General features: G+C 43.1%; 2 protein-coding genes across 6 annotated transcripts in view; one reads left to right on the top strand and one right to left on the bottom strand.

The window, feature by feature from the left end:
* Window positions 1-24,093, top strand: part of ralgps2 (Ral GEF with PH domain and SH3 binding motif 2) — a 55,718-nt gene that overhangs the window by 24,438 nt on the left and 7,187 nt on the right. For 2 of the 4 annotated variants that reach the window (XM_058072274.2, XM_058072272.2), the window contains exons 6-15: window positions 3,641-3,724; window positions 5,746-5,835; window positions 5,919-6,011; window positions 6,370-6,496; window positions 21,854-21,991; window positions 23,021-23,111; window positions 23,188-23,255; window positions 23,441-23,579; window positions 23,702-23,853; window positions 23,925-23,979. In XM_058072274.2, coding sequence (XP_057928257.1) covers window positions 3,641-3,724; window positions 5,746-5,835; window positions 5,919-6,011; window positions 6,370-6,496; window positions 21,854-21,991; window positions 23,021-23,111; window positions 23,188-23,255; window positions 23,441-23,579; window positions 23,702-23,853; window positions 23,925-23,979 — 1,037 coding nt within the window. Of the gene's footprint in view, window positions 1-3,640; window positions 3,725-5,745; window positions 5,836-5,918; window positions 6,012-6,369; window positions 6,497-21,853; window positions 21,992-23,020; window positions 23,112-23,187; window positions 23,256-23,440; window positions 23,580-23,698; window positions 23,854-23,924; window positions 23,980-24,093 lie in introns of all 4 variants that reach the window. The other 2 variants (XM_058072273.2, XM_058072271.2) reach the window with 1 other exon arrangement.
* On the bottom strand, window positions 10,528-19,846 carry angptl1a (angiopoietin-like 1a). 2 transcript variants are annotated; one of them, XM_058072275.2, is made up of 6 exons: window positions 19,577-19,846; window positions 13,459-13,683; window positions 12,766-13,386; window positions 11,736-11,929; window positions 10,790-11,060; window positions 10,528-10,718 (listed from the first exon to the last, which is right to left on the bottom strand). In XM_058072275.2, exons 2-6 carry the CDS (start codon window positions 13,646-13,648, stop codon window positions 10,531-10,533), a joined length of 1,464 nt encoding a protein of 487 aa, XP_057928258.2. In that variant the 5' UTR covers window positions 13,649-13,683; window positions 19,577-19,846; the 3' UTR covers window positions 10,528-10,530. The 2 variants fall into 2 exon arrangements, with proteins under 2 accessions (XP_057928258.2, XP_057928259.2); XM_058072276.2 differs by lacking the exon at window positions 19,577-19,846 and having other exon boundaries at window positions 13,459-13,698.

Genomic DNA, 24,093 nt, shown 5'->3' with positions numbered 1-24,093 from the left:
ACAAAGACCTTCAGAGAGATACCATTTTTATCATGATTGTTAAACTCTCCCCTTCAAGTTGGTACTAAATGAATATGCAGACTCAAGCCGTAGTCATCATGAGTGGGCAAAAAAAGTGACGCTCAAATGAGGAGTAGGGGGTACATGGGTTCAGGTCAAATGTCTGAAGGGATAAGCCACTAAATGCTCTATTCCGGTGGTTAACAAACTTTTTACAGAGCTTTCACGGTAGCAATAATTACAACAATTTCAGCATTTGACAAAGGGTGCAGTCCAAATTTCACATGTGAACATGCTTAGTGTAATTTTACTGTTCTTGACAAATGATCAGTACAGTGGTTAGTGGTAGTAAAAATGCTCATGGAAAAGTCATTCCCTCCAATGCCGTGCGTAGAAAGCTAATGGTGCCTGCAGATCCAGCCAGAGTCTATAGTTTAGAGACAGCCCTTATCCAAGTCGTAATTCTCTTTTACACTGCCCTGTTGGCTTTTTTTAAGTAAGCCGAGTAAGCCCGTTGACCCGCAGCACTAAATTTGACAACATCCGACAATCAGTCAAGGGTCTCTCTTCAGGGTCTTGTGAACATCATCAACAATCCCTGTTTTCCTTCCTGTCATTTGCTGTAAATGAATACTAGTAATCTCTTTGTCTCACGCTGCAAAATGTGCTTTTTCAATCAATTCCCCACCCTGTCTTACTCCCCCCCCCATCCTTCCTCCTCCGTTTGTATCCTGGCGCGTGGCCTGTTCTTTCTTCATATTCCCAGGGACCCCGACACTGCAGGTTTCCATTTACAATGTAGACAAAGGGAAAATGAACCAGTGTGGTATCACTCATGAGGTCATCTCAATCTGTGGCTAAGCTGCAGCTGGTTATCTTATTCAGCACAAACCGCTCTTTATATGATACTTCTTATGACGTCCTTGTAACACCAATTAGCATTTTCTTCTGGATTGAAAAGTGGAGAAAACTGCAAGAATAAGGCTGTAATATAAAACCTCTCAACATTTTCATGCATTTTAGCTTTGAAAATGCCAGTGAATACATCAGCACCCTAACACACTTTACTGGGGCTGTTTTGAGGCTTTGACAAGAACATAAAGTATTTTCCGGACTAGACAACGGGTTGCTTGTCACTTCCCTAAATGTGTGTACCAAATGTCAGAATGATAGGCTAACCACCCTAGAGTTACAGTGGGTGTGCAGTGGGAACACATTTGAGCTGTGTGAGAAATCTCAAGCCAGTCCAATTCATGGGTGTTAACAATAGCATGTATTTGTCATTATAAAAGTAATGGCATGTGCAGCTTAGTCAAGTCAAGTCAAGTTTATTTATATAGCCCTTAATCACAAAAGAGCCTCAAAGGGCTTAACAAGCAGGCAACAGTAGAAGACAGACAATAGACGACAGACGACATCCCCTGATCTGAACCCCCATCAGGGCAAGGAAAAACTCAAAAACCCATTAGGGAAAAAGAAACCTTGAGAAGGGACCGCAGATGGGGGAATCCCCCTTCTAGGATGACCAGGCTGCAATGGATGTGGAGAGGTTTACATGTGACAGTTAAATAAAAACATAGAGTATAATAGTCCAGGTCCAAGATGTGATGCCATTAGGACAGTTGGGCAGCCGTGGGTCTTGAGATGATCACTATCCCTCTGCTGCAGCGCCTCCAAGGTAGGCCACGTCCGATGTCCAGCTTAGTAGGTGGACATGATTTGCCGTAATGGCATTCTTTTGTGTGCAGTGTTTCAGGAGTAGAAGAGTTAGCTAAGCACAAACAAATACATACAGTCAAAGTAAGTGCTTCTTCATCTGTCGTTGACGTAAGTTTTTCTCACAAGCCTCATTTTCTTCTACTTAATTGTAACTTTTATATACCCAGCTGTGCTGCCATGGGTAGCGTCTGTAGTCTGTAGATGCTTCACAGGAGCTGGCCTTCAAGAAAGTGCTGCAATGAGTAGCAATGACACACAATGACTGTGGCTCAGGCTTTTTTTCTGCAGCCTTCAAAAACCAGCCAGTTGACGTCCTCTGCAGAACATGACTGGTGTCAGATGTAGTTTTTGTTTAAATGTCAGGAGAAAAAAAGTCAGCTTTCAGCTCCATTTTAGGCTTAGTTGGATGGACTCTTGCTCACCTGACAGTTCCAGGTGGCCCACAATTGAAGGATCAGCATAATTTGTTGAGCTCTTATGGTCTTAAAAGGCCCGGGTGGTCAGTTGGTGGGCAAGAGCTGCAGGACACGAAAAACACACCCACCTCCTCCAACCATAGAGCACACTTTTGTTCGCCGCTCCATAGCACCCAAGGAGAGAATGATTGACATGGCTATTGAAGAAGGGAAGCACTTATTTAAAAAGGCTAAGATATTAAATCAACAATTGGCTCCTACTGGCTGATCCAGCCACATCCTGCCTATGAGTCTCTGGGGTCTCCGTGCAAGGCCAGCGATGATCCCATAAGGGCTTCCACATCCTTGTGTTAACACTACCACGTTTTGCCCTTACCTCCTCACTCTGCTTTTACCATTTGTATCGCAGATTACTTCCTTTTGCAATTGTGGTCCATTTCTGGGAGTTTTGTTATTAGACGATGTTGCCTGAAGACAGCTCTTAGTTACACAGGGAGGAAACTGTGGGTGTGTGTGTGGTGGTGGTGGTAGTAGTGGGCAGCTGCTTGCCCGATTCAGCTGATCATGTTCATAAGTAGGAGAACTTTCACTCTTACATCAATGTACTTGGACTCAGGACGGATGGAGAAGGCATGTTTGTGTAGTCTTTACCCCATCACTTTGAGGGAATGCATCCTGCTCCTCTAAAGCGATGATCATGTGCCCAAAGTACTAATGCTCAAACCCCTGCCTGTTCATACACACATGCACCATCCCGCGTCTGTTTTAGTGTAGTCATACCACTCTGCTGGAGCTCTTAAAATCATTCTTGGGTATTGAGGTAAGAACATACTGTACTTTCCAGACTAAGTTGCTCAGGAGTATCAGTCGCATCAGTCAAAAAATGCACCATGAAGAGGAAAGTGTTGGCAGTGTTGGACAAAGTAATCTTACCGCCTTGATGGAGGTTGTAAGGATGTTTTTGACACGAACATGCTAACTGCTTACAATTATGGCGCCACCCTGAGGGTTGTGGCTTACATGCTTTGGAAGTCATTCTAGCATACATGTAATGCAAATATCCTTAAAGTTTAATAATCGTCAGACAAAAAGCAATGACTTATGGAAAAACCCCTTATGCTCTGCCGTGCCCCTGCAAAGGGTTTTTGCTTGATGTCATCCATGTTTGTCAACCAATCTTATGATTAGATAGAATATTAAATAGAACAGCCTTTGCAACACACATTACCATGAAGCACTTTTTTTTCAGACTGATATTTCTGCCTTGCCAGAGCTTTTGATTGTTTCTTTGTTTGATTATGCAAAATGTACAAGAAGAAATCTGTTTTATTTAAACGTGGCTGCAAAGAGTCAAAACGGGGCTAAAGTCAAGTTGAAAATGTCTGACTGATTTTTTTTGCTGCCATTCATCTGCATCTCTATCTCCCCCTACTTCCTCTAAGGGACCTTTTGGTTAAAAAAAATTGCTGCATTTCTCTTATTCTGTGTGTGTGTCTGTATTTCAGGAGCTGTCAAGCTGTGGTTGGAATAAGAAGGAGAAGCACAGTTCCGCCCCTAATGTTGTGGCCTTCACTCGCAGGTTCAACCAGGTGAGACCACCACACAGTGTAGGCTTGTGTCATCAGTTAGTTTGCACCTAATTTTTACACCCTATCTTCCTTTGCTTTCCTTCAACTACCAAATCACCAGTCAGACATGGTGCCTTCTGGAGCCATCATCATTATCTTCCAGGTCATCTCCCTCTTGCACATACGTTTTGCATAGATCACAAATAGCCCACAAAGTTGATGCAACGTGTATAAGAAGGTATTCTGGATTGTGTGTGTTGATAACGCTATGACGTTATCAACAGGAAGTTGTGGGTAATGCTACAAAGCACCCCATTTATCTCTTTTTTGCCTGGCTGCTTTAAGGCTCGCCAGTGTAAATAGATGAGATGATCCACCAAGAATGTGTTGCTGTGGAAACTCCTATTTTTGTTTGTATAGCGGATCCCAAACGCTGATTCAAAATGTCAGGCGCTCAAACCTAGTCTCCAAGGAGAGCCAGGGAAAATGCTCTTGTTGGATAATGGGACTTAGGCTGGTGGAGTCCCATATTCCTTGTCCTTCACTTGTGACTTTGTTGGCACTGTCCACTCCAGAAGGATCCCAGCCAGACAACGAAGGAAGCAGCTCAGATAATAATTTACAGCCCATGTTGATGAATGCCCAGTGATGTGACTTTGTGTTTAGTTAGTCATCGTGCACTGATGCAGTAATAGCTTACATCCTGTTTTATAATCAATTCCACTCATTAATTAATATGCAGATATGCATCATACATTCCCCAAATGTCATTCACACGTAATCACACATTGCAGATTCTAGCATTGATACAAGGTCATTCTGAATATGCAGCAATCTACCATAAAATGGATTGATCCTTGGCTGTCTATCATCTGGGTTACATTCATTTTGGACATACGTCTATGTGCACTTCATTTTCAGAAACTTTACTAGCATTATGGTAGAATGTTGCTGTACACAGCATTCCTGCAATTTCCCTGACTGTGGGGGTTATTTTCAGTCTTATATTGGATTATTCAGATTATTAATCTTTATGTAGTCTTGGGTGAGTGTGCGTGGATTTTGACTTTTGTGTTATTTTTAGGCTTTATTTCTATAACAAACTGTTCTGGTAATCAAGAAGAACTGGCATTACAGTTCTATGGCTGGTATGCGTGTTCGTTCACCCACCTATTCCAATCTTATCAGAGGAGGCGAAGTGTACCAAACTTGAGGGCAGATCAGAGCACTTACACTTGCCGAAATTGACAACTTTTAGGTGTAAAGTGGGCCCAAGCTAGGTACAATTGGCCGAGTGTGAGTGCACCCAAAATGTTACTGAAGTTTACCGTGTAGAAATGGCCATTGGTGTCTTTCTTTCTTGGTGTCATTGGTGCAGCTACAAAGGTTGCGGTGGGAAATAAAAGATAAACTCATCGCTCCACAGTTACTTGCCTCTGCCAAACAAAAACATCTCACAGGGCTCTTTTTGGGTGGAGAAGTAGGCAAAGCCAGCTGTGGTTCCCAACGTGTGCTCATCACACAGGAAGCAGCTCACGTCCGTGGTGGTATGCTTAATGAGTAAATCATCATACACACTAAGAAATGAGAGAAGAAAATAATTTGAATGAGATAACATTGGAAAATGAAGCTGCTCAGCTTGTTTGGTATACATAGATGGAGTGCCTTTCAAACTCTCGACGTCATTCCCGTCTTTCCATTGTCACTCTCTCCCACAAATCTGAATGCTGATTATGACTTGCATGCAAAGAGAACCTTTTGGAACCTTCAGGTGTTTCTTTTGTTTAAGAGTTTGTCCTCAAGAGTTTAGAGCATGGCCTCGTTAGCAGGCAGCCACATTCAAGCTCCAGCCTGGAGTCGTCATGGCTGTCTGCAAGCCTTGGCTCTGCACAGATTTTCAACAAGGCAGAACTCTTAAGTGTGCAAGATAAGAATGTCACACATCAGGGTAACATCAGTTTTACATTGTCGTCACTTCTCTGGGTCTGCTTTTGCTCAATTCTACCAGAACCTCAGTGTCTGTTTGTGTGTGTCCAATCCAGACTAGTTTCTGGGTGGTTCGGGAGATCCTCCATGCACAGACGTTAAAGATAAGAGCTGAGGTGTTGAGTCTTTACATCCGCACCGCCAAGGTACAACCTTCCTAAATATGACTGTCAACTCCCAACTCCTAAATTGTATTGAAGACATAACATACTTGTGTCTTTTCTTGTAGAAATTGTGCGAAATGAACAACCTCCACGCTGTCATGGCTGTTGTGTCGGCCCTCCAAAGCGCTCCCATCTTCAGGCTGACCAAAACATGGGCGGTGAGTATTGTTACTGTCTGTAATTGGAGAACGTCTTAAAAGGACATACAATAAAGGCTAGGAAAGACTAAAAGAGGACTGCAGGGGGTCGGAAATGAATCACAGATGATTTCGAATGTCAGATTCTTTTTGTTTTGGTCTAGGTATTTTTTAAGTTATATTTAACTTAAATATATTATTATATATATATTATATATTATTTTTTAATACAGGAACTTGACATCACCTCATCATCTTTATGAAATGCTACGTGCAGCATGACTCTTTTCTATGCTTCCTAGTGATTTCACCCACAAGCATTTAGTCTGACCTTAACAACTCTGTCTCTAATGGGCTTCACCACCTTTTGACTTGCTAGTTACTGAGTCGGAAGGACAAGGCGACGTTTGACCGGCTTGACTTCCTGATGTCCAAAGAAGACAATTACAAACGTCTGCGAGACTACATAAGCAGCCAGAGCATGGTGTCCTGCATACCATACTTAGGTAAAACACACACACATCCTCTTACCCTTACCCATTACCCAATTTAACACCAACCCAACCATAAGAACTGTGAGAGCTTGAGGTTTTCAGTGTTTTTATACAAAGAATTTCATGTATAATGGTACACAAGATATACATCACTTGAATGCCACTTGTTTTAAGTTTAAGGCTGAGGTGAGCAGTGGTAGAACCTTCAAATTTGAATTTGAGTCTCCTAGCTGTGGGGCCTGCGCGCTAACCACTTGGTCACTGTGCATCCTATCCCATAGGTAATCATGTACAGTAAATACAGTTGTGGACACTATCACCTTCTGCAGATATAAAGAGAGACTGACGTAATAATACTAGAATACAGTCATCCCTTGCTACATCGCAGTTCAAACATCGCTCCCTTGCTCTATCATGGTTTTTCCACACAGAAATGAATTGATATATGATTGCTGTTTCACAGTTCAATGGGGCCTATTATTCATTCATTCATTCATTTTCTACCGCTTTTTCCTCACGAGGGTTGCGGGAGGTGCTGGAGCCTATCCCAGCTGTCTTTGGGCGACTGATCGCCAGCCAATCACAGGGCACATATAGACAAACAACCATTCACACTCACATTCATACCTATGGACAATTTGGAGTCACCAATTAACCTAGCATGTTTTTGGAATGTGGGAGGAAACCCACGCGTGCACGGGGAGAACATGCAAACTCCACACAGAGATGCCAGAGGGTGGAATTGAAGCCTGGTCTCCTAGCTGTGAGGTCTGTGCACTAACCACTAGACCGCCGTGCCGCCCGGGCCTATTATTAATAAGGAAAATATGCATATTTAAGCAAATTGTACTTATTACTCGACTAAATTGCCGTGAGCAAAAATGTCTCACAGCAAACATGTAAGTGTGACAAACATGCAAACAGTTTTTCACAACTGTATATGGGTGTTATGTCGAGAGGGCACTAATAATGTTTAAAAAATGCATTTAAAAGATCTTAAACAGGTTTTATGTGCCAATACTATGAAAATATTCTATTCTATGTTGATAAGTCCTTACTATATTTTCCGGTCAGACACCAAAACTCAATAATTACTACAACTAATGTAACTTATGTTACACTTTGATCAATTAGTCTGCTTGCTAATACTGCAGCGCAAACACTTTCAAGAGTATTGTACAAAACCAGAAGTTGTATGTTTATTTGTTTCATGGCTCAAGGTTCCTGTTGTGAAGCTCCTGATGAGCTGATGTCTCAGGAGATTTGCTGACATGATGGTTTGACTTTAGAGGTCTATTTCTACAGAACATTTCTGCTTCACCAACTTTAAGGGGCAAACAAAACATTCCGGCATCCTGAACTGTTTTGTATGAAACTAAAACATGCAAGGAGGAGTGTGTTTAATTCTCCTGCTTCATTATGTCATTCATCGCCATGTTCAGTCTCATTTTATCATCTGTTTTCTCTTCCTGTGCAGAATATTCATTTGTTCTTCTCGGCTAGAACAAAGCTATAAATCAGACAGAAATTGAGGAATACCTGTCTTTCCCAAAATATTTACACCCTTTCTTGAGTTGGCGCTGAGTTGACATCACGCACACACATCCCTCATCCCTCCCTTGAGCAAGGAAAATCCTCAAGCTTGTCTGCATGTGTTTTATTGCTGTCCTGTTTGTTCTCCATTTTCCTTGGCAGATTATTTCCCCCATGCTTGTCCCATAACGTAGCCACTGAAATGCAGGCATAGAAAGCTCCTTTCCTTCTAGCATTTTTTTCTCAATCTGTATCGTTTCCGTGGTTCATGCTTTGCTGATAGCAAGTCTGAAGGATAGACCCTGCACGTCTACTTTCCTTTAGCTTTTTCTACACTGATGCATTTGTGCTGAAGTGATGTGTGAGCGACTCTAAAGTCCTGACCTGCCATTAGGCTGGGCTGACAGACGCCTCCTGTCTGTGCTGGCCACAGTGCCACTCTGTTAAAGCACTCTGATTAGCTTGTTCCTGTTCACACAAGTCAATCACGCGCACACAAAGAGACTACAGAAACATAGGTTCCGCTGTGATAAATCACGCCCTCTTAAAGATGTTAATATTGGGTCTGAACTGAACTTATTCAGTGTTCTCCCCCATACTGTATGAATGCATTTGCAAGAGCTAGCCATGATCAGTTAGGGTTGTCTGGGCCCTTCTGGCGACTTTGTTTGATTGAGTCAGGTGTCAAGCCAACAACTGTCTGTCTGCTACTTTTATGCAGCATTTAACGGCTTTGCAGCTGCTGCTGGCAAAGTTAGACGAAGGCCCAGACTGGCTTACACCATCAGTCTGACACAATGTTTGCATCAGACAGTTCATATCTGCTCTGACCGCATTCAGACAGGGAGCAATAATGACTCAACTTTTACTGTACATGAGGTATTTATTAGAGGGGAAGAATTGGGGATTTTGCTGTGCTATGTCACACGGTATAACATCACGTTATTGTCACATATACCTTAGATCAGGCATAACTTACGGACCTAGACACCATCCTATATGGACCTGGACTTTCAGTCAGTGAGGACTTCTATTTTGATGGGCACATGTTTTTTTTTTTACTTTACATACTGTTTGATCAGCTCAGGAAGTGAGTGACACGGTAGAATAGGTGAGACTTCCAGGGAAAGAAGATAGAAACAAGTGATAGATATGAACAAAGAGGACAGCGAGATGAGTGAAAGTTGAAGGAAAAGAGAGGTGACAGAAAATAAGTAGGTTACGTTCACACACAATTCAGATTTGTATTTAATTTTTTCTCATATGTGCTCTGAAATTTATTTTTGTTTTTTGTTATCGAACAGTGCAATTGCGATTTTTCAAATGCAACTCCTTTTTGGTATGTGGATATAAATCCGATCTGATGTGGATATAAATCTGATCTACTGCAGTCTGAGCTGTCAGGTCGTAAGTATCCGACCTATACGTCACGTCATCCTCAGAACAGAAGTCACAGCAAGCGCATGTTGTCAAACAAACTTCCAGTTATTTGCTTTCATAGACTAGATACCCGGCAACTATAGGCAAGGCACAAGGCCTTCTGAACAAAGCAGCTAAGCAGTAAAAAGTTAGGACAGTTCATTGTTGACTTTTTTTTTATTTGAGACAATGAAATAAAAACTGGCAACCTTTAGTTCATGTAAGTCGTCACGGTATGCATCGTCTTATTAGTGTTTCTGAAACGGGATAGCAATGAATGGATTTACAATAACCTTTTCATGGTAGGATTATTGCCATTATGTACTAAAAAATATATACCTGTAAAAGAATGAAAATAGATGATACATGTTGTACAAGTACAACAGTGTAAAAATACTTTGTTTACAAAAATGTACAGGGTATGATGAACCTAAATAATCCCACCATTTTGTACGATATTAACCAGTGTACTGCTGCAACCTTATTATCTCAAACTTACTGAGCTAAATATCTATGGTTACCATAAATACTCACTGTTAAATAACAACTGGCAAAGTGGCATTGTGAACATTTGGCCTGAGTAGAATTAAATTAAACTATTACAATAAAGCCATAGATATTTACACTCAATTTTCTCCTTAATCCCCTAAAATTTCGGCAAAATGCGGAAAATTTTGGCACAAGGCCCTTCCATTGTCAGGGTAGTCTTACTAGCAACTTGAAATAATTAAACATTCAAGTGTTTATTTTATCTTTTGGAATGAACTTATAACTATATTTATAATTATATTATATTATAATTATATATAACTTTCAACAGTGAATATTAGCCTCTCCAAAGAATGGAGTTCATTCCTCCCATCATTACACGCACTGTTCCCTTGTTCCATCCAGAGCCAACCAGGAACTTTTCTTTTCATTTGAGCATCACAGGTGCTGGAGTCAGTCATCAGTCCTTCCATATGCTGTTATTTGTTCCTCGATGGAAATGTTTCCTTTTATTACTTGTTTAGTGTGTTTTCGGTAGGTATATTAACAAAAAACAAACAAACAAGGTCGAGGTGCTTGCGAAAGATCCACAATGTTCTCAAGTTCTAGTCAATGGGTCGGATCATCAGACGTACTGACTTAAGCGAGTAGAAACCTCCTCCGTATTCTGCCCAGAAGATCCCATCCTGGAATTTGCTGCGATATACTCCTCCACTGTACCAGACACCGTTCAGGTTGGTCTGGCCGCAGGCGTTGTACCACCAGCCACCCTTATGGAAGTGAGCGCAGTTACCTTGGCAAGAAAGGAACACAGTTGTAGAAGTTAATCAGTGGAACTGGCAGACACAAGAAAATCACGCATACCAGAAAACGCGTCCTTGTCCCGGTCAAGCGTGGTGAACTGTTTGCCATTGTGACTACTGAAGGAGTCTCCGGCATTTCCCTGGTAGGCGCCCAGCCTCAGGCGGTAGCCCTCGCTCTCGGACTCCAAGTGGAAGCTGCCGTACTCCGCATAGACCTTCTTCCCGTTCCAGTCTTCCAGCTCCACCATCAGCTTGTAGTCACCCTGTTTGCCCAGGTTATAGATGTTCTCTAGCCCAAGCCAGTGCTCACCGTCGATGTTGCCGAAGCCTCTCTAGTAAAGGGACGAGCACCACAGAGACAAATGAAAATACTGTGAGGTAGCAGCCAGCAGCATACACAGATAGTTTGTTGGTCGACCCAGTGGCTTGAAGCCAAGATCTCATTTTATTTTGTTGCCATTTGGTCAGTCAATTCCGTGAAAACGCTCATGCAAATTGAGCTTAGTAAGATTTTTCAGTGGTGAGTCTAATGGCTGCATTTAAGTAAAACATCGAAGAATGTGTTTGCACATTGAAATGATCATGTTTTAAAGCTGGACTGCTATTTAGACTATTTAGTTGAAATTACTGTGGCTTCACTTAAGACAACGCTCAGCTCCAGATACATCGCTCTCTCCTGTGCCAAACAGCAGTATTGAATTCTCAACATGAAATGAAATGACAGTTAACGCAGCAGAGCTTTCAAGTGTTCCCTTATCTGTGCATTGCTGCTCACATTGGAGTTGCAAAGGCTGACACATGGAAAGGATAAACACTTACATGCTAATTCTGTATGTTTATGTTCCGGTCCCTGGCTGCGATTTGGGTTTGTTTGAAATCTGTGACTAAATTGTATATAGTCACTGAACACACGCTCATTTAGTGACCTCCAAACGAACCCTGTTTTCTTATTTTTACCTCAATAATCAATTACTGTCTTTTGTTGACACTGAGCTTCGTGAACTTACTTTGTAGTTCTCCCAATTCCGAAAGAAATTGACTGAGCCATCTCTCCTTTTTTGCAACACGGTCCAGCCGCCGTTGTCAAGGCCGTGCTCACACCAGACTTGGATCAGTCGCTCGCTGCTGTCGGTTTTCAGCAGGTACATCCCACTGGTGGTGTGACCAGCTTTCCGCACCTGGAAGCAGTCCTTGAATGGACCTGATGATCATTTAAAAGGTCAGGTCAAGGACTTTTCAGTGTGTGCAATGTCGTCAACCAACCAAAAAACAAGTCTATTCTTCCACTCCATGGCTGGAGGACAACAAATCACTGTGGTCTAAACATCTCCTTGAGCTCCAAATCTTCCAAACATCCTGCCATCTAAAGCTATCCAAACATGTGTGACCACATTTTGATTGTTGTGTGAATCTTCACATATTTATCAGGAGCACAATCTCGCCCAAAGCAGAAGCAGCTGAAACATCCCACTGCAGTTCCTCTGTTTTCTCTTGAGTGAGTGTTATTAAACCAGCATGAACACCGGCGTTGTGTGGGGGGCCTGAAGGGCTATGGAAGATGGGTTTTCTCAGCTTGAGGGTGGGATCCCGCTCGGATACTGTTTAAGGCCCCCAGTATTTATGCCTTAACCTCCCTTGCCTCTCTTCCAGAACTTCTATTTTTCTACTGATCATATGTCTTTTTGTGTAAAAGGTGCTCCTACACATTGTCTTTTCTGTCAAACACCGCCCTGAAATGTTGATGCTAAACTAAATCCACCCGCAAAGCCATAGTGGTTTAAAAAATGCCTCAAATAGTCCAAACTGTGGTCGTGTAATGTGTATTTGTAGTAATGGTGAGCATACGTGGACTAGATTTTATGATTTTTGTGTGTGTGGAGCATGAAGGTATTAACTTTGTCAGTTATGTTGAAAAGAGTAGTACACTGAGCTGGCAAGGAAATGAAAGGCAGACTTTATGAAGGAAGTTAGATTTGTTCTTGATCAGTCGCTTATTCAGTGCTCTTATCCTGCATATACTGTCTAACTCGTACCTACCATCAGAAGTAAGTGTTCCTTGTGGCGGTGGAGGTTCAATTCCGAGTGGGTTTGCAGTTGGTGTGTTCATGCGAGACCCATGTGAAAAGCCACGGTTATTGTGGTCCCTCTGTATTTCATTGGTGAAGCGATTGTTGACAGGTATGTTCTGTGGTACCACCTGAACTAGCGGAGGGACTGCGGGCAGATCACTGCGCCCCATTGGCCTTAGGCAGTGTTCTTCCAATGCAGAGATGAGAATGGACTGGTTGTTGACGACCCCAGCCATTGTGGCAAAGCGGGCCTCCAGCTCTTTGTACCTCGAAGCCAGCCGCATCATCTCTGAGGTCACGTTGAGGACACGGTTCTCCAGCTGGGCAAGCTCCAGAGAGTTGTCCCTCTTCCTGATGATCTCATGCAGCAGTTGCATGTAAAGTTGGGTCACCCTGGAGTTCATGTTCCGGCTCTCTTTCCTCAGTAGCTTCATCTCATTCACCAAATTGCCATCGACATCCACCACCAGCTGCAATGTATCAATCTCACGTCGCTGTTTGCTGAGCACCTCCCGAACATCTGCTATGTCCATGCGTGTCACTCTGTCCTTGTCAGGCTCAAGAGCTGTGGAGCTGGCACAGATTGGTCCTGATGACAAATAGAACATATGGTTGGGATTGCCAAGCAGCAATATGGAGTCCAAATATAAATGTTACGAACCTGTAATTCTCTGCTCAGGCACAAGGAATGTGTAGGAACACTTTTTAACATCAGGATCCAGTGGAGCTCTTTTGCTTCTGTGGAGAGATGTCTCTTTGGTTCTCCGGGCTTCTCTAGAGTTCTTGCAAGAACCTTCCTCCCAGAGGGAGACGCAGAGTAAGGCGCACAGGCTCCACATCAGCCCCTGCATTGCAGCTGGATTGATGGGCAGCCCCCCTGGCCCTCCTAAGTGAACAGAAGACCTTTACACATTAGCGCTCGGAAACAGCCTCTTTGTTTTCAAAGACTAACAAAACAAAAGAAAGCAGGTGTGGTGTTGATTATACATTTTTTTCAGACCATTTTTCAGACATGTTGATGACTATCATCAGCTTTAAAAGAAAAAGGTGTTTGACACTTTTTACAAATCTGCACACAATTAGTAGTTTGTAAAAGTGTGTAAATGTGCAGCGACACAATTGTCTTTTCATAGTGTTGTTTGCATGACTGAAAGAGCACATTTGATGACCCAGCCAACTGGAGGTCTGTTTTCTGTCTACACTATTTTGCCCTCAGACAGGCTTGTAGGTCAACCCCATGTTCGCAGCCAATGGCTGAATGGTGACTGAGCTTTATCATCACTATCATCACAATCATCTTTGCGTCTTGTCCTTTGTATTATACAGCTATACACTTGGTCTGGAGTTCTGTGATGTGATGTAAGTCAGATATTATACCTAAACTAACTCCTAAGTAACTCACACTGTACGCAAAACACATGGACATATAAAATACAATAATGAAAAGTTGAAATAGAATAATTAGTTAAGACATTACCTTTATTCAGTGGTTTATTGGGATGAATAAGCACAATAGGCAGGAAATAAAACAATAATGACATCACCCATTACTGTCGCCTTCATAGGAGCAGATGGTCCTATGAATGCTGGAGGATTTGATCTTTGTCCGTGATAGTTGAACACTTGATACCAAAAGTGCTGCCAATATTGGTGGGTGTTTCTTGTCTCTCAAAGCTATGATAATCATTTTTGCTTCTGTAGCGATAGCTTTTCTTTTCCTCTGTGCATTTACACCAAAAGAGTGTGCCTTATGTTTGTGAGACATGATGTAATGTACACATTGCATCCTTGTAGCATGCACCTGCCCTTGCTGAAACTGGTTCTTGAGCAAGTCCAATGTTTAGGGACCAAAATTAAGTTTTTAATTTCTGGGCGCCTGTTACTTCGATTGATCGTGTTGTCATTGACTAATATATACATTTGTTTGATGATCTGAAACATTTAAGTGTGACAAACACGCAAAACAATAAGAAAACGTCTTCACACCTGTGTGTGTGCGTGCTACTAAACAACTCTGACAACAGGAATTTTGTTGCAATCATTCCTTAGATCGGATTTGATTGTCGTTCAGCTCAAACTTGACTATCCAGCGGGTTTCCTTTTCTCTACTTTAGTCTGGTGGGTTCAGCACGGCATGCCTCATCATTCCCATCACAACTGCTCTGTCTTAACTGATGACTTGTTGATGTAAGGATAACCGGAGACAGTGCCACAAAATCCATGCATAAACATTGCATTTCCTACCCGTTCTGCAAATCCACCATTACGTAGTTATATAAACATTTTCATAGCTAAATGGTTGAGATGGGGACAATGGGTTTTGTCCGCTGTACGCTAATGCAACTCATGTACAGTTCAAAGTGAGTGGGATGTCAATTTAGGCAGCAAACCGGTCTCAAGGTTTCTTTCATCATTTAACCAGTAGAATCAGTTGGGTGACTCTTATCCACATCATAAGGTTTTCTCTTCTACCATGACCCTGGGTCCCTGTGTCTCATGGCCGACCAGTATGAATTTCTGAAAGAGCACGAGTCCATGAGATCTTATTAATTGCTGTGATTTTCTAGTAGTGAGCTGACTCTAGTAGCTACCCAACTTCACGCAATTCCACTTTTATTGTATGTAAACCCTCATTTTTTACAAATTTTACTCTGCTTGGCTTTGCGGTTTGAGCTAAATCACTTTGACTGAAAGATCTGGCAAACTGGAGAACTTGATACAGATTTTTCTCTTCCTGTTCATCACTCTTGATGAATACATGTATTCAATAACATAGCTGTGAAACCAGAAAAACGGCGAGGAATAAAGGACTTGGCTGCAGCCCCCACCTTACAGTATATTTTGGCAACAGCGTGGACTTCATAAGTCTTTCTAAGTGCACAGCCGGGTCTTCAACCCACTAATAGTTATTAACGTCCTCTCTCCACACTGTCAGTAGTTATTTGCTGTGATTTAATTTAATTTTGTTGTTTTTGGCACAGGCTCAAAAGGAAGGACTGTAACTGTGTCACCTACTTCCTTTGTATTTTGGATCACACTTTCTTTTGTTCTGAGGGGGCTTGTTTTTAGTACGACACTACACGGTAATTCAAGTGCAAGCTCTTTAAATAAAGACTGCAGCTTGCAAGAAAACAAGCTGTAAACCTACATACTGACATAAAAGATGTGACCAAGGGGGAACCAATTTGATCAATTGAGTGGAAAATGGCATTTCATTGGCCTTGGCAAAGGTGTGTGCTGAGAGGGCTCTTCCAGTTCCTGGTATTTATGGTCTCACTTCAAAGCTAAAGTTAAAACATAAATGTTAAGACTTTGTTGTTTGGAATAGAAAACACGCTGCTTGTTCGCAATGAATGCAGCTCTTTGTCTCAGACAGGATATACAGCAGCTGATTTTCAATTACAGTCTTGGACTACCTGGTGCTGCTTTAAGTTGTACCCACCCACATAATGATACACAATGTAAACTCTGCCATATGTTGCTATGGTTGCCTTGACAAAGCTCACAGCTAAGTCACATATTTTTGGCTTGTTAGTGAATTGTAGAAATAACAGTGTACTTTAAAAAGAAATGAGCTGTGAGCTCATTAAGCTTTCAGCGCAGTTTTGATTTACGGCCTTTTTTTTAATAGTCACTAGGTGTCTTCTTTGGATTGATTTAGTAGCATTAAGTTATTAAAGAAAGCACGGATACTGTAGTGAGCTGTGATGGTGACAGTCTCAGTCGTGACTCTGTGTGGGAGTGGGAGGAGGGCTGCTATGTGACGTTGCTATGTAGATTTGGCTGATTTGTTTTTGCAGTAAACCTTGCATCACCAGGTTACAACAGTTGAGTGATGATTAGTGTAGCTACATATTGTAATCTTCCGCTGTAATTTGGTCTCTGATGGACCAAAATAATGTTTTGAATTCATGTATGGGAGCTTGTTCTTCTCTAACTAACACCATAAAGAGAGAACAACCTCTATACCCCAAAATTGCCATGTGGATTATTGACTCTCCCACAAGTCCAAAACTGCCCCAAACTCCTTGACATCTCCATTGCTGTGTGCAGAAAAGTAAAAACAAATGTGCATTGAGCGAGCAAGACAAAAAGTCAATACGGCAACAATAAACAGCAGTGCGCTACTTGAGGACACGGTCCAAGCCTTTGATTACGACATCGTGTCACCAGCCACTGTTTGTGTTACACCACACACACAGGCAGACTCCCGCTGCTTGCTGACACAGATGTTACAGGGCTAACTGCTGAGAGACATCCAAATAGTTTGGAGCAGGGAGAAGAAAAGGTTTGCATGCTGATAAGTAGACCACAGGCAGGATGTGAGGTCAACACAGCGTGATGGCTGACCTGGAATGAAGGCCTGTATAATGAAAACACCTTCAACAGATTGCCACCACCAGCATGGGATGGAAAATGCTTTGTGTTGCTGTAATAATGCTAGTGTTTTATGTCCAGTTCCCCCCGTTAAACGCTACATGTGGGAGATATTAAAAAGGAGAGAATGGAGCTATACAAATGGGACTTGAGCCAGAGATTGTGTTGGAGCCTTCCCTCAAGATTAAAAGGTGAAAGATGAAGTGTAGGGGAAATGGTGATGTTTTGTTAGATTAAGTGGCTTATATTTAGGGATACACGTCTCTTTCTAGCTACCAATCAATCTACCATTCCGATGCATAGTACCTTCAGAGGGAGCCCCCTAGGCCCCCACGAACCTCCATCTGTTTCCCTTCTGTTAGTGAAACCCTAAACATGTTGGCTGATGTTAAGGTCAGAGGTCCATATGTGGGATTACGGTGCTGCCCCACCCTTCCTCAACCTAAGACACCCCCCCATCTGCTCCTGCAGTCAATCGGTCTTTGTGGAGAACCAGCTCCACTTTCCTCTGGAATAAATGTGCGAACATGACTTCATATAAGGCCCCTTCTCTCTCGCTATCTGTCACTCTTGGTCAAGATAAGGAGTCTCCAATCTCCCAACACCCTCCTCCATCACTGCAGGACACTCATCCCATTCGCCCCCACAAACCAAGACCCTCCACCCCACTCCCCTTCTCGCAAACACAACCCTCCTCTGTGCTTCTTTTAAACACACAGGCATTGTATTAAATCTTATTAAATCATGGAATTTCCAACTTTCTATCCTGGTAGTTGAAGTTGTTTGGCCCCTTGTGGTAGGTTCCCCACCCTACCCACCACAGTGTAGTTTCATATGAGGAAGAACGCAAGGTGCTCTGGGGAAGAGCGGAGAGCCAGGAGCAATTAGATAAGATAATTCGGGTGGTGGTACTGTATAGTTTTCTCCCTATACCTTGCTGTAGTTCACAAAGACATTCCCCTTGGCTACTACTTTGTTACACATGCTTCTCCTTCTCCCGTGTTTCCCCTGACCTCCTGGCTGACCTCCTCCTCCTTCTTTCCATGATGGCCTGCCCCTTCAACTGTGTCCAAGCTCTCATTAAGGGGGGGCTTCACAGAGCAGCTATAAACAAGACATATCTGAGGATTCTGTGACTGCCCCGGCCGGGGTCTAATGCAAGCTAATCAGTCATGCGACCCGTCCGGGTGTCCAAGATCGCTCCCCGTGGTTGCACTGATGTTAAACTAGACAGTGTTATCTATAAAGGAGCTGCATTTCTCCGTTTTAGTTGATAAGATCAAGCTGGCTGCCTGGAGCCGCACACAGCCCTTGTGTCAAATATCGAGTTACAATTGGCCTCCATGCCCGATGCCCCATAACAGCAGTTCTGAGGGTGCTGGCTGAGTAAGCTATCAATCTCCCGTTGGGTTACAACTCGGTCTGTGGCGGGCCAGTGGTTAACCGGCACTGACAGGCCGCCATGCATCATCTGAGTGTCTGTCTCGGAGGCTTTACAGCCTTTTTTTCCTGCTCTGGCTCAGTTGAAAAGTTAGTTTAGTGAAGCGTCGATTGCAGTGAAGCTCAGTCTCAGGTGAGGGCTGCAACTCGAGCATGGAATGTCCTGGATGTTTCTCAAGCAGCTGGTTCCTCTTGTATCACCATCTTCTCTTCCCCTTCTCTTTTCTATTTTCCAGACTTATTGGAGCTATGGATAATATTAGGATTTACTCTCTACAGCAAACTTTCGCTCCTCTTGCCATTTGCTTGTTTTACTGGAATATATTGGACTGTCCTTTTTGACTCGTGGCAGTTGACAGCAAACCCAGATGCTCTTTTTGAGCAGAGACCAGCACACAAGGACATACCTACAAATAGTTGGCATTATTAGTGATTCGTGCTTTAGCTATCATGGCTGTGGGGCCTAAGAAAAGGACATCTGAACTGAAAGCCCTCATTGATTCCACCTGGTGAAGCGTACGTGCCTCAGGTGGTGTGTGCACTTCCGAAAAAAACAAACAAGATGGAGCTCCGTGTCTCAAATCTCTTTGTATGATCATGTCAACCTCAGTCAAGTGTTTGACTGGAATGTTCAACTCAACCCTGCTTTCTTGCTGTACTTTCCCTTTCTATGCTGCTTGGGTGAAATATTAGAGAAGCGTCACATAATCTGCTCCTCTTCTTAATGATTCTCAATGAATGCACTCTGCATACTTGAGTTGGCATCAGAGAAGTCACGTGTGTTCCTGCGCCTGACACACTTTCTGCAAAGATTAGAGCCCATGAAGCATTGCTAAATATTTCTGTCTGCAGCTGGAGCTTCCAGTCACGAAAAGCCTCCACAAGCTCTCTGCTCAGCTCACACAGCTGCCCAGACACTCACACACACATAAAACAAAGCTGACCAAAGAGAACCCACTCACCTTTTTTATTATCAGCAGTGATGTTGTGTCTCCTACAGTTAAGGTTTGGTGCCGTATTGTGTCCTCATCAAGTTGCAGCATCCAGGATTCATTGTTGTCTCTTGTCCTCAACCTATGGCCTCCACTTTAAGCTGCCCCCCAGACACCTCCTCTGTCTTGCTGCTATAAACGCACCAATATATTCTTAATCGTTGCTATCGTTGTTCTACTTCCCAAACTTTCTTGTCCGTGGGCCGGCCTGTTCAACAGACTAAACTCAGACGACGGATGCCTTGAGTTTTTCACAAAGGATGGGGGTGACTTGAGGGAGGGAGGGAAGAGAGGAGGAGAAGAAGAAGGGGTGTGGGAGTTTGGAGATTGCCCCCCCCCTTTCCTCCTCTGTTTTTTGGAGTGGCCCAGCCGACTTGATGTCACTGATTGGACAAAGAGGATTTTTTTTTCTCCAGGCGATCAGCCTAAAAGATACAGTACAGCCAGTAAGAAGCTTGAAGAGGGTCACGTCTAAAAACGCTCAGTAATAGATGGTGATGCCTTCTGTGAGCTAATCGTGATGATGAATGATACAAAAAAAATAATTTTAACAGCACGAGAGAAGTATGTCCCTTTCACATAGGCGGCACACGACTCCAAATCCAGAAAATTGGTGGGGTGGCTTGCTTCTTCTCTGGTGCCGTTTACACAAAATGTTCCCGCCGGAAAAAGCTATTTTTTAAGAGGACTGAAAGGGCTGCTGATACTACTCCCAAAGGCAGAATATGACCAGGTCAACTTCATGGTTCCATTGAGCCCATCACAAAAAAGGCTACCTATACTACTCCCCAATTGTCAGGGGAACTTTGTCCCCCAATTCTCTGTCAGCGCTGTTCTCCAGATCAGCAACGCAGGAAAAACATAGCTTTTACGCGTGAAAGGGATTAAATAAGACAAAAACAAATATTAGAAATTTATAATAGAGAAATACTAAATGCAGTAAAATTCTATGTAAAGTAAATATAAGCGGATTGAAACCAAAACTCAGACTGGATGTTGTGTGTGGGCAAAGGTGGGCGCACAAAAAATACATCTGTCATGAAAGACATGATGATCACTGTCAACAAATTTCTCTTGGATGTGTCCTGGTTGTAGCAAGGCTCATCCGCCTACTTTTGCTCAGGGCTGCCTTCCAGCCTACTGATTGCATACTTTCTTCTTCTTGGCGATGGCAGAGGCCGATTACAGACTGCTGCCGTCGCCCATCCTTTTCAGCATGCGAAGGGTTTGACCAGAGATTCAGCTATCAGCACTGTCATTTACTTTAACAGAGCTGCAGACAGGATGTTTTTATTCCCTGTCTTGCTCTGAAATTGCCTTACCTGCCTGCAGAGAAAAGGAACACACACGGTGTGAAAAGGGCTCCAGACACAGTCTGCATTTAGCATCTGTATGCAGGTGTCTTTGGACGTATGGATTTATCTGTGACAAACTGTTGACGTGGTTTTAAGAGCACAACTTCCAGTGGTTGAGCCTGCAGTATCTTGCACCTCGCACCTTGTATTTTCCTCTCACTTTCACGTCACACATACAGCTGCAAGTGTGCGAACTGCAGCCGTTTTCTTTGGGACTACACAACTGTGGTCTCCAAGAAATAAGCTGAGGTGTCGCTGATAAGTGTTTTTGTACATGAGAACGAGCACGAATGGAAGAAAGTTCAGATGGTGCTTTCATTTCTAACTTGCTAATCTTTCAGGGTGACTGGAAGCCACTTTTGACTTTGGCACTTAAATGTTAATATTTCTGTAATGAGAGGTGAAGAATCCATGCAGGAGCATCCAAGGCTGTCAAAAAGCAGGCAGGAAAGTGATGCAGTGAGATGATGGCCTTGAGTTGGGGAAGCAAGGATGTTTAATCTGATTGCATTTGGAGCAAAAACCAGCAAGCTTGCCCAGTGTTTTTATTCTTGTCTACTCTGAGAAACATCAAGAGGCAATTACCAGCTTCACCCCATGAACCTCACAGCTGCTTGCATCATGCCTCCAGAGAAACATGGACCCGTTTCCAGTCTTCCGTGTTTGTGTATTTGTGCTTGCTTTGTAATGAGCTGAACTCCTCTTTTGGGTCAGGAGGAAACGGCTTTATTTCCCCCTTCCTCTTGTTTAAAATAACACCGCCGACAGATGGTCTCTATCCTCATTTGACTTGCAGTGGCGGAACCCTTGACCTGATGAGAGAGGAGAGCATGATGAAATTAAACTGCTGTGCATTCCTCAAATGACTCACACTTTGTTGTCTTTCTGGCAGGGATGTACCTGTCTGACCTGACCTACATTGACTCCGCCTACCCCTCCACGGGCAGCATTCTGGAGAACGAGCAGAGATCAAACCTGATGAATAACATTCTCAGAATCATATCAGACCTGCAAAGATCCTGTACCTATGGTGAGTAAGGACTGTCACTGAGTTATACATTTCACCATGTTTAGCATTGTGGTGGTGGAATTGCATTTTATGATAATAAGGTTGCCATAATTCAGTGGAACACACTTATGTCGACCAACTCATTGAGTCCCAGTCTGCCATGTTCTGCTTATTACTAAAAAGTGCCCACTTAATTCGACATGGACATAAAATGTGGGAACCAAAGGGATGTATTCTATGAAAAATCTGTCTGTTTATGACAGCTTTTTCCAAACTACAACCCGGGAACCATTTGTGGCCCGCAACTCATTTTTTGTTTGCCTGCTGCACATTCTAGAAATTAAATTAAACAAACCAAAGAAAAAACAGCAGCAGCAACAATGTGGAATGAAGAGCAACAAGTTGTAATAGTACTGTAGATCTTAACAATAGTACGCTGTGTTACATATAACAGGGGTGCCCAACCACCGGCCTGCAGCCCTGTATCGTACGTGGAAAAGTTTCAGGTGCAATAATAAAAAACCACAAAAAACGCCCCCCACCTCCCCACCTCAAATTAATGCTATAAATCCTGCACATTTAAAGGCAATGACTGGCGTTCTTTTGATTGGTTAAGATTGCACTTGGCTATGTTAAAGCCTCTCACGACTTCTCCTCCCTCTTTGCCACTTGCGAGGGCAAAGAGGGAGGGACGGAGGCGTGGGTGCGCGGCACTGCAGTATGTCTCATCAATATAACATTACTGATGTCTACTGACCATTGTATAATACTACATACTTGTCGTTCAATATTTTTGACTGATAAAAAGCCATAGTCAACCTCTAAGCAGCGATCATTTATGAATTGATTTTTGAAACACTGTGATAGAATTCAGGAGCAATGTGGCAAGGGACGACTGTATTGCTTATGTTATTATCAATATCCATCCATTTTCTATACCGCTTATCCTCACTAGCGTCGCAGGCATGCTGGAACCTATCCCAGCTGTCACCCTGTAGTGGTCTCCACTTATTATCAATATATGAATGCAAATATGTCTGTGTGTTACAGATATACCAGTGTTGCCTCATATACAGAAGTATCTCAACTCAGTCAGGTACATTGAGGAGCTCCAGAAGTTTGTGGAGGATGACAACTACAAGTGAGTGTTGTTTAATCATCTACACTACATACATTTAAAACACAGCAATTCAAAATACCTGTGTTGTTCTGTACAGGTTGTCACAGAGGATTGAGCCTGGCACCAGCACGCCACGGGCAAACGCCTCCAAAGAGGACCTTGCTGGTGAGCGCCGCTCATAAGAAATGTTGTGAAAGATACAACCAGTATTTTAGAGCGCACAGATGGTGTAAAAGATAATGAGTAAAATTTAATGAATGCAATGGAGTTAGTGTAATAAAACATGGTTTTATGCATGGTGTAATAACATTTTTAGTATGGGGCCTGAATGAAATCACTCCATCTCACAGGCCAGGAGGCATCTGCGTCTCCTCTCTGTGGCCGTAAATGTTCGGTGGCGGCTGAAGCCTCTAAAGTCCCGGCAACACCTCCCTCCCCGAGGAACCTGCTACCGTATGGACACAGGAAGTGTCACAGTCTGGGTTACAAGTCGGTCTTCTTTTTCACTGCTCTTTTTCTGTCGTGTTTGTCATCTGTATACTAACAGTTTATTTGCCGACCCCCAACCCCTCTTCCCATTCTGTCTTTCTGTCACTGCTGGGTCCAAGTAGTTTCATCCATAAGATGAATACAGTGGAGTTCAAAAGTGCTACCTTCCCCAATGCTGGTTCTCGCCATCTGCTGGATGACAGTGTGATGGAGAGCAACAGTCCCACCAGGGGTCAAGCAGAGAGCTCCACACTGTCGAGCGGCATTTCACTTGGTAGGAAATGTCCATACGCAGAAATCGCAGACCTAGGTTTTTTAAATTGAATTTTCATACTTTGGTCACAGGGAGCAGCGAAGGCTCAGAGCTCAGCGAGGAAGTGTCATGGCCTGCTTTTGAGAGGTAAGATCAATATAATTAATGGTACTTGTCCTTGTCAGCAGTGCCCCCCCCCCTCCCCTCACACCCACGATCAAGATGGTAGCAAATGGTTATCCTCGATGTGAGTCATTCAAA

This window comes from Doryrhamphus excisus, linkage group LG4 (assembly GCF_037039965.1).
Source record: "Doryrhamphus excisus strain RoL-2023G ecotype Guam linkage group LG4, RoL_Dexc_Guam_v1.1, whole genome shotgun sequence".
NCBI classification, from domain to species: domain Eukaryota; kingdom Metazoa; phylum Chordata; class Actinopteri; order Syngnathiformes; family Syngnathidae; genus Doryrhamphus; species Doryrhamphus excisus.
The sequence above is the reverse complement of the archived record's forward strand: the minus strand, read 5'-3'. Positions and strand labels throughout refer to the sequence as shown.

Bases quoted from the DNA above. Each gene is read 5' to 3' on its own strand.
- angptl1a (XM_058072275.2), bottom strand. From the start codon at position 13,648: ATGCAGGGGCTGATGTGGAGCCTGTGCGCCTTACTCTGCGTCTCCCTC. The intron at 13,387-13,458 runs GTTCGTAACATT...ATTTGTCATCAG, and splicing joins GCCTGAGCAGAGAATTACAG to GACCAATCTGTGCCAGCTCC. The intron at 10,719-10,789 runs GTATGCGTGATT...TTTCTTGCCAAG, and splicing joins GGACAAGGACGCGTTTTCTG to GTAACTGCGCTCACTTCCAT.